The sequence below is a fragment of the Homarus americanus genome, unplaced genomic scaffold (assembly GCF_018991925.1).
Source record: "Homarus americanus isolate GMGI-L3 unplaced genomic scaffold, GMGI_Hamer_2.0 scaffold39155, whole genome shotgun sequence".
In the NCBI taxonomy this organism is placed as follows: domain Eukaryota; kingdom Metazoa; phylum Arthropoda; class Malacostraca; order Decapoda; family Nephropidae; genus Homarus; species Homarus americanus.
In genome coordinates, this window is record NW_024737042.1 from 5,714,634 (window position 1) to 5,729,442 (window position 14,809).

General features: G+C 38.0%; 1 protein-coding gene across 6 annotated transcripts in view; it reads left to right on the forward strand.

Annotated features, from left to right (window-relative positions):
* Positions 1–14,809, forward strand: part of LOC121872621 (calcium-activated chloride channel regulator 1-like) — a 149,391-nt gene that overhangs the window by 65,578 nt on the left and 69,004 nt on the right. For all 6 annotated transcript variants that reach the window (XR_006090128.1, XR_006090127.1, XM_042375521.1 and 3 more), the window contains 4 exons: positions 3,164–3,297; positions 8,727–8,921; positions 9,129–9,264; positions 14,636–14,766. Coding sequence is in view for 4 of the 6 variants with exons in the window: in XM_042375521.1 (XP_042231455.1) it covers positions 3,164–3,297; positions 8,727–8,921; positions 9,129–9,264; positions 14,636–14,766 (596 nt within the window). In the remaining 2 variants the exon portion in view is untranslated. The remainder of the gene's footprint in view (positions 1–3,163; positions 3,298–8,726; positions 8,922–9,128; positions 9,265–14,635; positions 14,767–14,809) is intronic.

The window sequence follows — 14,809 nt, forward strand, 5'->3', positions numbered from 1 at the left end:
GCCTGGTTACAGAGACGAGTCTAATGTAGCTACAATGCTGCCAGCAATGTTAGTAGATGTAAATGTGAAAAGATTTTTTTTTTTTTTTTTTTTTTACGGGGATTAGCCCACCTGGGCACAGGTCACTAACCCATATCAGGGCCGGGGAGGATGCAATAATAATAATAATCCCCGAGGTATGCTAGGGACTGCCAATTGGTTGAAAATGTTCAAAGGAGGGCCACCAGACTGGTGCCTGCACTTCGGCACCTCAGCTACCCTGAGAGATTGGAGTGCCTGAACTTGCCTAGCTTATACTGCAGACAGGCAAGGGGTGACCAAATTGAGGTGTATAAGCATCTCAAGGGGCATTACTCAGTCAAGTGTCCTTACTTGGAGCTGGCGAACGCTCGCCCCACAAGGGGTCACAGCTCAAGATTGAAGAAGACGCAAGTCCAGAAAACTGTGAGGGTAAACTTTTTCGGAGTGAGAGTTGTGAACTCTTGGAACAATCTACCAGAAAGTGTTGTGTCGGCACCGAGTGTGAGCTCTTTCAAGACAAGACTTGACCAATACTGGAGCAGGTTCAGGTACATTCAGGAGCCGCTGCATGCCCAGCACTTGCCAACAGTGCGTAACAGAGACTTGATCGATCGCCCAAGCGGCTAACGAGCCGATCATTTGGTGACGAGGATAAAAGAAAAGGAAAAGTAACAGAGACATGACCGATCGCCCAAGCGGCTAACGAGCCGATCAGTGGTGAAGAGGATAAAAGTAAAAGTATTGCTTGTGAAAAAGTGTACAGTAATACCCCGATTTACGCGGTTCCCGTTTACGTGTTTCCACATTTACGCAGTACCCCGCCAGAACCGGAATTCCCACTTTACGTGATGCATCTACTCATATACGCGGGAAGCGGCGCGGGCAGGGTGCGCAAAAGGTCGCCCAGTCATCAAAACATTACCGAGTTCTTCACCCACCACCCACCACAGCCGGCCCAAGTCAGTGATAGTGATAGTGATAGTGAGGATATGGACTTTGAAGGGTTTGACAAAGAGGCCCTGCAAGCCTCTATGGTGGATACTGTAGTGATACAATTGATACAAGTGATACAGGTGAGGGCCAATAATCTGCCCTCTGCCTCAGAACCAACCCCCCATCCCCGTGTGCCCAGCCATCTTTTCTACTAATGTAAGTGTTAAAAACCCTAATATTATTGATATTTCTTTTAATTATTAATTGTGTGTGCATACCATCATAAAATTAAGATATTATTTTTACTACAACGTAGGTATTTGTGTCTGAAAAGTTGGGGTTTGGGGGTCGGCCCAGTCTCTATTTCAATTAATCCCATATGTTCTGTTGTTCCATTTACAGTGATCGCTCGGTTAACGAGCGCCTCGGTTAATGAGATTTCGGTTAACGATTTACCTTCCATAAGATTCTTAACTTCGGTTAACGAGCAATTCCTTGATTAACGAATTTTTTACGAGCCGACCTCAACATGTTTTCGCTTGCATTTGGCGGTCCACCAGCTGTAGTATTTGTCCGCCAATACAGTATAATCGGTTTTAGGGCTTAAATTTCTTACTATTTCAGTAAATATCAAGAAGTTTATACTATTCAATAATTTTAAATGTTTAATATTAACTTTTTTAGTCATTTTAACAATTATTGAACATAAGTGAAGGTAAAGAAACTAGTTTCTGGCGCCATCCAGCCTGTTAACACACCAAACAGGCATTAGTCTCTCTCTCTTTTCAGTGGAGGTAACATCTTGCTTGAGACTCTCTTCAACTAAATGCATTTTTTCTGTGTTTGCAAGCAAATTATTGGTCATTTTGAAATTTATTTTACATATTGACAATATATAATGCAGTGCAGTGTTGATTTAAAGAAAATAATCTTGAATTACACCAAGAGAACTAAAATTTTTTGTTGTGTGAAATGATGCCATGGGGTAACTTCTCTTCCACCCCAATGCCTTCTCTTCTCCCTTCTCCTCCTCCCCCATTCTAATTCCCATCATCATCATCATCATCATCATCCAGGAGCCTTCTACATGCACACCTTAAAGTAAGTGTACTTTTCTACCTTTTTTGTTGAATTTAGGCAATTGCCGGTGAGCTGGAACCAATTACCCAAAAACCCATTGAAACAATGGTTTCGGTTAACGAGTTTTTCGGTTAACGAGCAACCTGCTGGAACGGATTGTGCTCGTTAACCGAGGGACCACTGTATGCGTTTCCTGTTTTACGCTGGCCTCCGCGAGTTCAATTGACTGCGTAAATTCGGGTATTACTGCATAAAAAATTTTTCACAGCATCTGTTCTAATTGTGTTCGAGAGATGAATTTGGTACAATTAATGACCCTGAATAAATTCTTTTCAAGAATGATTCAATAAATGATCCTTTAACAAAATATTTTGACATGGTATGATGATGGGGACTCACTTCTTTTAGGAAAAAATTTAAGAAATGTTTATACCAGAGTATAAAATCAGTTCTCATTAAATAAGAAACACCAATTATTTTTTACCCAAATAACCCTGTATAGTGTATGTAAATAATGTACTGTATTGGGTTTAATATATATGTTTATATATTTAAAAAATTAACGTATTCTAGGGCGCGAGGCTGCAAGCAAATATTTTTTATGGCAAGTGAAAAAGTGTACAGTATAATAAAGTGATAAATAAAGGTATGTAAAACTATTGTATATAAAAATCAAATACTCTAACAGTTCACAGCAACTTTAAAAAAAAATGGTTTCTATTTTTTTTATATTCGATGATAACTGTCATTACCTTCACAAAAATTGGAATGTGTCTACAATACCAACCTTACCCAGATTGAGAGTATGAAGTTAGGAATTACTGTGTGCCACCCAATGACAAATAAAAAAGAAGGCAAAACTTTGTCAAAATACTACAAGCAGATGCACAATGTGGGGGAACCATCAAGTCACTAGATTCTCCGTCCACATAATAACAACAAATCAGTTGCACAATTTTTACCTCTGATGACAAAATGATAACCATACAGAAAATATGACAGTTCTTAGGTTAACTTATTACTGTACAGTATAGTAACTCTTCCATAGTCAATTAATTTTTGCATGAAACTTGTAAGAAAACATAATAATTTTCTTTTCATTCAACTTTCATTATACATTGATATACAGGTTGTCAATTTCTGTAGTGGGCCAGATAGTGACCACCCTCATAATCCTGTGGCTCCAACAAAGCAAAATCTCTTCTGTGGTGGCCGATCTGTGTGGGAAGTCATGATGGGACACAAGGACTTCGCAAATGATGCGTAAGTTTAAATAATAATTGTTTTCATCAGTTTACTTGAGTATAGTACATGTATTTTTTCTTAGCTATTTGTAGTCTTTTATGATAACATTATCTATGAAACTGTAAGTAATTAGAGAAAAACTTTTGCAGTAATGAAAAAACAAAAACAGTAACGGTGCACAGACTTGTCTTAGGTAGCTTTGGGGTTACCAATGTTAGTTTATGTAGTTGTATTTTAATGTTTCATAATATATTCATACATGAATGTAAAATAAACTAATGTAAATTTTTTTATTTTTTGAGATGATCTTATCAATGAGGTCAGCTTGGTTTCTTACCTCAATGATTTAAATACCAATTCCATATTCATTAGCCAGAATAATTGATGCAGAGCAGTTCTGAATTGAGAGATTTCTGGGGATGGAGAAATTTTTCTCATCCCAAGAATTTTTCCGTGTGCTTGGGACAGTTATCCAAGAGTCTAAACTATGCATCTCGCATGGACAGATACAGAGCTGTATTTCTTTATGCAAATGCCACTGTGCATGCCCTCTATATTGTAAATAAACAAAATATACATACTGTATACACTATGCTGCACTCACCAGCAGATGCTGTCTCATGAGCTTATGGTGCAAGCAAGCCAAATGGTGATATGATGATACAGGATGGCCTGCCTTTGTCCTGTAGTATGTCTTGCCAACTCTCACTCTCATTTCCCTCCATAAAGGAGGGATTATACATGCACTGAATACTGTACATAAACCTGTATGCACTACGCACAGTACGCACAGTACCTATACACTGTCCACTCTGCTATGTACAGTACTGTACTGTACATATGGTACTTTCATACTTACTGAATGTACAGTACAGTACAGGTATACATACAGGGTAACTGTAAACACTTTTTATGTCTTAACACTGCTTTAACATTGCTTTAACATTATTCTTGGCTGATTATATGCTGGTACAGTACTGCGCAACACAGATCTTATGCGAAAACAGCAGTGAGCGAGTGAACAAGCTTGAACAAAGGCAGCAGACAATAAACTAGTGTCATGCTGCAAGAGTTTGAGGAGATAGGCTGTGAGATACATCAGTCAATCATTGGCATCCCATGCAGTCACATGGCAGTCGTGGCCAATTGTAGCTCACAAGCACTCTGATCATGTCCACCCACATTCCCAGCATGTGTCCCTGCATCGGAAACATAAGGCAATGTCTTTGAATTTCATTCCAATGCCTGGAATGGAGAAAGTATTTTGGAATTTCTTGGAATGCAAATAAATAAAACACATATGTAAAATAAAATCTGGCTATTTGGAGAGTTCCTGGTATTGAAAATTCCAGCTAATGAAGAGATTGTTGTATTCGTATTGGTTCAGGTACACTACCGGTTTTCCGTCACCCTTGGTTCCAAAGCCTTGCCAGATTATCCGTTTTGCCGGACCATCTGAGATCAGGTAATAATAATTCAACAATACACCTCTGACCCACTAATTATACATCTCCCGTGTCCTAAAGCATCATGGACTGCTAGAAACTTAAATTAAACTATGTTATGTTTATACTCAAATTAATCACTATATTACAAGGATTCCAGCAATGTAATTTATATTCTGCTAAGTCTAGTCTGCGACATTTTATACAATAAAATCTTTAAGCCTTAACTGCCTTCACCCTGGCTGTGAGAAAGGGGAGGGGGGGTGGTTGACGTGTTGACAGATAAAGTGCATAGTTATCAAAACAGAAGAGTTTTAGTTTTTCCCTTATAAAATGTCACTGAATTGACTTGGCAGTACATATAATTTGCATTGCTGTATAATTCTTGTAAGATGATGATTAATTTGAGTATAAACATCACATAGTTTGCACGAGATATAAAATTTTTAGTAATTAACTTATTACAGGTTTACCCTTAGGATAATTATATATTTTTTCGCAATATATATTTAGGATGGTGTGTGCATGTAAATGAATAAAAATAAATTTAAAAGTTACATATATCTTCCCCAAAAATATGAGTTAAAAAACTTGTACACAAATGTACTGTACTAGACTAAAATTTATATCTCTTGTGCAAACTATGTGATGTTTATACTCAAATTAATCACTATTTTACAAGGATTCTAGCAATGGAATTTATTTTCTGCTAACTCTAGTCAGCTACAATTTATAAGATAAAAACTTTAAGCCTAAAACTAGCTTCACCCTGGCTGGGAGGGAGGGAAGGAAGTTAAGTGCCCTCTCATAATTTTGTCCGGACTAAAGGAGGTGCCGGACCATCAGTTCATGGATAATCGGTTGTGTACCTGTAGTTCTTTATGACAGTAAGAATGGTTATGAATAAATACCGGTATACTGTACAGTGCAGTGATTGCAAAATACATAAATAATAAAACAAAACTCCACTAATACATACTGATATATAGTTTTTAATGTTATACTGGACTAGGAAAGGTACTCAAGACAAAGTACTGTACCTTATACTAGAGATAGGCATACTTATTAAGCATTTTCTTGTTTCATCTGATTTTTTATTAGATAAATCTATTTTTCCCCTCCTGAAAACGTGTTCTCTTTCCCTCAACCCTTCTTCCAAGAAGGTCTAGATTAAATTTTTTACATCATCATCACATAACATTGAGATTTTTTGCATCACCTTTACTTTAAGTCTTACCATGACAAACTCGGAAATTTAGCCAAAAGTCCTTCAGTGAAGCTTGGACTCATATTCAGAACCAGGTCCTACTTTACCAATTAACAGTTGGCAACCACTTATGTCAGTCATGTGCAGTTCCAGATGGAATAATGCTGTCATTTGGAGGCTGGCTGTGATGTTGGGGCACTTCACCTGCTTAATTTAGTAAAAAAAAAAAAAAATCATCTGGGACATCACTAAAGCCTGGATGTTCAGGCAAAATGCCCAAATTTGCCCATTTTTACACTTTCAATATAAAATTCCTGACAGTATGTGGTTTCAATATGCCTATTTTCACAAATTTTATATAATTCTGTGATAGGAAAAACTCCTAAGTTTTTAATTACTACAGGTTGTACCTCTCTAGTCCGGCAACCTCGGGACCTGACCGGTGCCGGACCATGGAAATTCACCCTTTTCCTGGATAGATAGTGACTTGTGCTTATGCTTGGAAGCACTAGCACCACTTTCTCTGCATCATGGTCTCTTTGAAGACATATTGAAGGGTTAAATGTCGTATAGTAGCTTCTCAAATTTCGCAGTTTTTAATTCAACGTATTTTATTGGAACACACACAAAAAAATAAATAAAAATTTTGACAGCGGAAACTTGAATTTCGACGGGTTTGAACGGCCCGCCAACGTGCAGACGATGTGCATAATCGTGTAAACAGCGTCATTTCTCTTATGTGCAAAAGATTCATTATTGTTTATTACTGAATGTCATTTTTATTGAATTAATGTTTATGTGTGCAAAATGAGCAATACAATTCATTAATAATACGTAGAATATTAAAACACACGAGGAAATGACACAGCATTGTTTTCTTTGATTACAAAACCAGTGACTGACTGGTTCTACATATAAAACTGAAGAAAATAAGACCCTGATTGTAGCTGTAGTAAAATTAATCTAAAAAAAATTAATATGGTTGTTTGAAGTACCTGTAACGTTATTTAATGTTAATAAATGGAACAATATAAGTAGCTAACCATTAATGGTAAAAAAAAGTGAGATTGCGCGTATGTAAGTGCGCACATGTGAAAACATATCGTCATTATTCTACATAAGAATATGAAAGCAACACTTATTTACTGCTCATATATATTGAAGGGTTAAATGTTGTACTCTGTATAGACAAGCAGAGAGAGAGAGAGAGAGCAGCCGAACTGCCGGATGTAAACAAACCTTAATTTCCCGCTGCTTTGTTGTTGTTTTTTTTATGGGGATTAGCCCATCCGGGCATAGGTCACTGACCCACATTGGGGCCTGAGGGCAAAAATTTAATACTCCTGTAATAATAATAATAATTCAGATAATTAAAAAAAAAAAAAAAAAAAAAAAAAGCTGCCTATCTACCTATTGGACAAACTAAAATCATTCCGGACCACGGGAGTTTCCGGACCACAGAATGCCGGACTAGAGAGGTACAACCTGTATTTGGATGTCCTAAAAGAAAAAAGAATATCCTACTCCTTTCCACAAAGCAGATTATTTAATGTTAAAATTTAACATTTCCTATGGCATTGTTTTAATGGGTATTGGATGTGTGTGTGTGTATGATGGGTTCAGTATGTGTGAATACTGTATATCCTGGCATGGCACTCCATCCTCTGCGACATGGACCATACTGTTTGAGTCAATCAATTCTCTTTCAACACTGCTGGACACATTTCACTTACAATACCTAAAGTGAGTGCTTGTTTAAAACTTAACAATGTAGTTAAAGACTTTGGTAGCATTGTGTTGTCTACAGATGGGGCAGTATTATTTTTCAAAATTTGCAAAAATCAGTGAACTGCAAGAAGAAGTACTGTACCTTGTTTCTCTAAATTTAAAGACTTCTAAGCACAAAGTTGGTGTTGTTTGCAAACCAGCTTCCTGTCAGCAATCACAATTTTCGTTGAACCTGTGCAAGGCATTTGTTGACCCTAACATTCCTCTGTGGAAACTGGAAGATAAGTCTCTGAAGTATTTTTTGGAGAAGTATACCATGGAGAATGTACAGTGAGGCTATGTTATGGAAAATTTATGTGGACACCTGTAAATGTAACTTTTTTATGTCCATGTTTTCTCTATGAGAAGCAGCAAAGTTTCAAATGAGAAAATTAGTAAAGAATAGCAGTTTTTGCAACAAGTTATTGGTTAACTATCATTTATTTTACTAAGAGTGTTGTAATATTATGCATAATAATTGTACAGCATTCAGTAATCATTTTTTGAAGTAATATAAGTACTTATTTGGTTTTATATGTACTCAATTTTGGCTGTTTGTCTTGCCTATTTGCTTGCCTCTTTTGAAGTGGGCTCTACTCATCACTTTCCTCATTCTATAAATACTTCCACAGTTAATGTTCTGATGAACTACTGTCAACATTACCACCACCATGCTCACTCACAGTTGGTCGCTACAGGAATCTGAGAAGATCCATGACTTTTTTTCAAATTCTGTTTTGCAGTACAGTACCTCTACCTACCAAAATTCACTTATACCTTAGACTGGAACTCCCTGCCTCAGACTGTTTTTCCTGTCATATAACTTCCATTAGTTCAAATCATCAGGTTTCAAGTATCTTCAGTCTTTGGCAAGGGGAAACCTTGTTGATTACAGTAGACTTGACAATAACGTTTGTTTGATTATCCCCCTGTAGTGTTTATTTGCTAAAAAGAAAAATATAATGCACTAACTAGATGTCAATTGATCATTTACATATTATTATGATTCATGCTTTCTCATTCTGTAGGAATCCTCCAACTGAAAGGTATTTGGACCCTGACATACAAGTTGTACAACATGCTGATGCCAACTATGCCTTAGTATTAGACTACTCTGGTAGCATGAATGATCTTTACCGTATCCACAAGCTACGAAAAACAGCACGACGTTGGATTTTACATGAAGTGGCAACAGGAAGCTACGTAGCAATTATAAGATTTAGGTACAGTGCTTCTGACAATAGCTAGAAGTAAGGTTATATATGAGCTATACAAATTTATTTCTGATTTGTGAAATAACACAAAGTTTCTGGCTTTATGATATGCAAAAATAAATGCTTATACAGTATAGTATAAAGGTAATAAGTAGTGTTGATAAAAATTATGTTATAGTTGTTTAATACTGTATTTACTCAAAATCCGTAACACAGCAAATATGCCCAGTTGGTTCATCGCTTGATTAAAATCACCGATGAGGCTTCACGAAAAGGTCTTGCAGACTCAATAACGACAAAAGCAGATGGTGGAACCAGCATTGGAGCTGGACTGTATGTAGCAGTCAAAAAGGTGGGAAAGAGAGAAAAACTAAAAAAGACTACGTAATTGAATATGAGGAATACATTAATACGTTGCTGAAAAAACTTTTGTTCTGTTTATCAAAGCCATGTTTCCTATTGACTGCAGTACCATTATATAAATGTAAAAATAAAAATTTTTAAGCAATTTTTGTGCAAAACAATACAGTTGGGTCTTCATTTACGTGGTCAATTGAACCCGCGTTGTACTGCGTAAAACGAGAAACGCGTAAATGAAATAACAGAACATATGGGATTAATTGAAATAGAGACTGGGCCCACCCCCAAACTCCACTTTTCCGACACAATTCGGACACAATACCTACGTTGTAGTAAAAATAACATCTTAATTTTATGATGGTATGCACACACACATAATATAGAAGAGAAATATCAATAAGAGAATAATATACTGTACCAGGTAAAAGAAAAATCAAGGTTTAACACTTACGTCAGGTTAGGTTAGGTTAGAAAGAATCAAGGTTTAACACTTAGGTAAGGTTAGGTTAAGTTAGAAAAAATCAAGGTTTAGCACTTACGTTAGGTTAGGTTAGAAAAAATCAAGATTAGGTTAGGTTTAACACTTACGTTAGTAGAAGAGATGGGTCGGCGTACGGGAATGGCGGCTCGTTCTGAGGCAGAGGGCAGATTACTGGCCCTCAAGTGAATCACCATCACTGTCCACCATAGTTGTCAGGGCCTCCCTGACAAATCCCTCAAAGTCACCATCACTGTCACTATCACTGGCTTGGGCTGGCTGTGGTGGGTTGCGGGCGAAGAAGTCCATGATGTTACGCTGACGGCTAGTGTTGATGTTGTCGTGATACTCCTTGATGTACGGCTCCATAGTGTGCAACAGCTGGTTTTTGAAGATTTCATAGCAGTTATTGTCAGGGTCGTTGGAAAGGATGAGCTTCAGTTTCTCTGCACACTCAATGGCATCCTTAACATTACCATGCATTAATTTGTGTTCTTGAGATGACGCACTACCTGTCTCTTCACTGACATGATCGTCTTCTAACATCTCGTCGGCAGTCACCTCAGGATCCCTTATCACCTCCATAATGTCGTCGTTGGTGGTCTCGGAGAAGCCTGCAGCTGTAACACTCTGCGCAGCTTCTCTGGCAAAGTCCACTGCCACTGCAACAGACTGAACCTCACCAGTCACAGGTTGACTCTGCCTCCCACCTGGGATACCTTGCAACACATGCCGCCATGCGTGACGAATCGTTGCTACAGACAGCTGATCGCATGCCTCCACCAAGAAGTCAACAGCTTTCTTGACGTTAAATTTCTTCCAAAACTGTTTGACGCGAACTTCTTGATCCGCCAACTCTCGTTCCTCGTCCTCGTCGCTCTCGCTATCGGTGTCACCCAGGTTACGCAACTCATCCTTGGTGTTGGTACAGTCGTTCAGGAGCTTAAACTTCTTTTTAGAGAATGCAGCCTTCACATTACAAATTAATTCTTGATCCATGGGCTGGATTAACGACGTAGTGTTGGGAGGAAGGAAGACCACTTTTACGTTGGGGTGACGATCCAACAGTAGGGGCGAGTGCCCTGGTGCGTTGTCAAGGAGCAACAAAATGTTGAGTGGAACATTGTGTTTCTCGCAGAATTTCTTGACGTCGGGAACGAAACAGTCGTCAAACCAGGAGAGGGACAGAGCAGACGACATCCACGCCTTACGTGCGGTTAGCCAGTGGACATTTAACTTGGTCATGTCCATGTTCTTGTAGGCGTGTGGCTTGCGGGCTGTGTGGATCACCGATAATTTGAGTTTACAGGTACCAGAGGCATTGGTGGTAAACAGGACGGTGATGCGCTCCTTCTGCAACTTCTGGCCCCAACACTTGCTGGCAGACTTGACAACGAAGGTCTTGTAAGGTAGCTTTTTCCAAAACAGACAGGATTCATCCATGTTGAACACCTGGTCGTCGGTGTACTGTCCTTTTTCCATAACGTCACGTAAGAACGGAGGAAAATCACTGGCCGCAACACGGTCAGCACTCGCTCCTTCAACACCAATGTTAATGTTGGTGATCTTGTTCCTCTTCTTAAACCCTTGCAGCCACCCAGAGGAAGCATTGAAGGGTTTGGGCTCTGCAATTCCCATCTTATGTGCCACTGCTACGTACAGTTTACGTACATACTCTTGAACCGACCACGTGTCCACCGCCATGTTCTGTCGTGCCTGACAAATCAAGTAGCTCACAAGTAAATTCTCCGTCTTGAGAAGCACCTTGTTCTGGCAGTACTTCAACATTGAAGCACCTGCAGACTTTGTGATGTTCATGTGTTCTTTTATCTTGGCTGCATCCTTCTTGATCGTCCGGATCGTAGATTCGTTAACACCATGCTGGCGCGCGAGATCAACCTGTCTTGTTCCTTTTTCTAACTCTTGTATTATATTGTACTTCACCTCGTAACTGAGGGCACGTCGTATCTTCTTTGGCTTAGGGAGGCTGGGTCCAGGTAATGCAAGGTTTTTCTGTGGTGGTGGAGGTCCATTGGAAGCCATTCTTACGAGATTAGCGAGATTATCCGAACAATAGAACACAGTATACACGGGGTGACTGGGAGGAGAGTAACTGACACGGTTAGGTCAGCGGCTTCATCCCTCCCGCGGCAGGGCACGTCATATTACATTAAACCAATCACAGCTAGCAGCTAGCGGGGAGGGAGGTAAGGATGCGTGGCCCAATCACAGTCCGATACGTCATATGACATCACCGATAACGTAGCAGAGACATACACTGCGCAATCTATTTGTGCCGCTTACCCAATATGGCGGGATGGCGGGAGGTTTGAATCCAAAAAAGGCGCGGCGCAAGAGGACCGTCAGCCGCTCTCCGCATAAATGATCACATTTACCGCGTAAATGAAGCATCCCGCTTCTGGCAAAGTACCACGTAAATGACAACGTGGATAAGATAAATCTTGATAAAATCACACGGGAAGATGGAAACAACGGAGTACCTTAGCTTTCGTCTTTATTCAAGACATCTTCAGAGGCAACTGGATTACATGGACAGAGAGAGGCTTAAATATACAGGGTGACCTAAAAACATGAGGTCAGGTCAAAATGATGACATCCACTAATCCCCACACCAACACACGTAGAGGAGCTTAAGAGAAGGGAGGTGACGTGACTAGACAAGTCAGGTCAGAAAATAGGGGGCCCACAAAATAACTATCATACATCTAGATCAAAGGTTTTCAAAGCATTTTTAACCTTGGGCCACTGACAAATAAATTTATGTAACATATTATCAGTTTTGAACTGACCATCACTAAGGTTTATTGATTTTAATTCCTTAATCAAACTAGCTTCAACAAGAAGTCTTTCTGTGACACAAGATGATTTGAATACTTCTAAGCTTTTTTCCCAAGCAATGGGGTGATTATTATTCCTAACATGAACAAACAAGGCACTGCTTTCAGATGCAGTTCTGATATTATACTTATGTTGTTTGATTCTAAGCTGCAGTGTTTTTCCTGTCTGACCTACATAATTACAATTACATTTGCTACATGGAATACAATAAACACTTCCATTTACATTCAAACATGGGCTATTCCTTATTAACATATTGGTAATGGTGGAGTCATACTTGAAAACAACATTAATATTTAGAAGCTTGAGGGACCGAACTAACGGGACAAATTCATTACGATAGGGCAGAGTCAAAATGTTCTTAAGTGTAGGAACTTGTCTGGTTTGAGAGGAATGAAAAGATTTTTTAGCCCTTTTGAAGCAACGATCAACAAACACAGAAGGGTACCCAAGTTTATGTGCAATAGAACGAATGTGTTTCAATTCATCGTCAATAAATTCAGAGTCACAAATACGCAGACATCTTAAAAACAGTATTACCCCGCTTTATACGGTTTCACTTATTTCCGCGATTTCTCATTACGCGGTACCTTGCCAGAACCAGACTTTCACTTTCCGCGGTGCATCTACTCATATACGCGGTGAAGTATAATTTGTTTTTTTTTATTTAGCTCATAAAATTCATACAAATTACCTGGCCAGAATATAATTTACATTGCTGGAATTCTTACAATATGATGATCATTTTGAATATAAACATCATGGATTTTGCATTAGACATACAAATTTTAGATCTAATGTAATAATTTGGTTTACACAAAGCAAATATTTTATCCTTTGTGCAGAATATATGAAGTTTACATTCAAAATATTCCCTGACCTGCAAGGAATCCAGAAATGTTAATTATATTATCCTAACTTTAGTCTGAGTTATTATTTATTACTAAAAATGTAAATACTGTATACTATTTTCTCCCAATCGCTTCTCTGGTAGGGAGGGAGGGAGGGACCGACCCAGCTAGGGCAGAGTATTTTGATTGACAGATAGTGTCCTTGAAGAATATTTCTTTGTTTATTTACTGAAGATATATGTTTTAGCTCATAAAATTCATACAAATTACCCGGCCAGAATATAATTTACATTGCTGGAATTCTTACAATATGATGATCATTTTGAATATAAACATCATGGATTTTGCATTAGACATACAAATTTTAGATCTAATGTAAAAATTTGGTTTACACAAAGCAAATATTTTATCTTTTGTGCAAAATATATGAAGTTTACATTCAAAATATTCCCTGACCTGCAAGGAATCCAGAAATGTCAATTATATTATCCTAACTTTAGTCTGAGGTATTATTTATTACTAAACGTTAAAATCTAGAGTTTTCACCCAAACATTAATCAGAGAGGTAGGAGCTAGTGAGCTGGGAAGAGGGGGGGGGGGGATTTGAGTCCATTATTTGAATGGACATTAACCTGGCGACTGTATTTCTCTTAAATATTAATTGTGTGAGCATACCATCATAAAATTTAGATGTTATTTTTACTACAACATAGGTATTGTGTCGGAAAAAGTGGAGTTTGGGGGTCGGGCCAGTCTCTATTGGAATTAATCCCATATGTTCTGTTGTTCACTTTACGCGGTTTTCACTTTCCGCGTACCCTGTGGGTTCAATTGACCGCGTAAATCGGGGTACTACTGTGTATATATATATACATATATATATATATATATATATATATATATATATATATATATATATATATATATATATATATATATATATATATATATATATATATATATATATATATATATATATATATATATATATATATATATATATATATATTAAAATTTAAGGAAAGGCAGTTAAATAACTGTAAAGTTGATAACGGTTTTTGGCCATGAAAATTTACGGTCTTCTGGCATTAATTTTACTGTTTTTTGTTTTGTTTTTCAAGCAGTTTGGGAATTTAATATTACAGTATATGTTTAAGACTTGATATTTTTTACAGACCTTGGCAAATGTGAAGAACCCTGTTATTCTACTGATTACCGATGGTGAGGAAAATGAAAACCCTAGAATTAAAGACATCCTACAGAACGTCCTGGATTCTGGTGTGCGCGTCATTACTGTAGCCTTTGGGTGAATATAGTGCTTAGTGTTCCAAAATAGCTAAGATCTCATA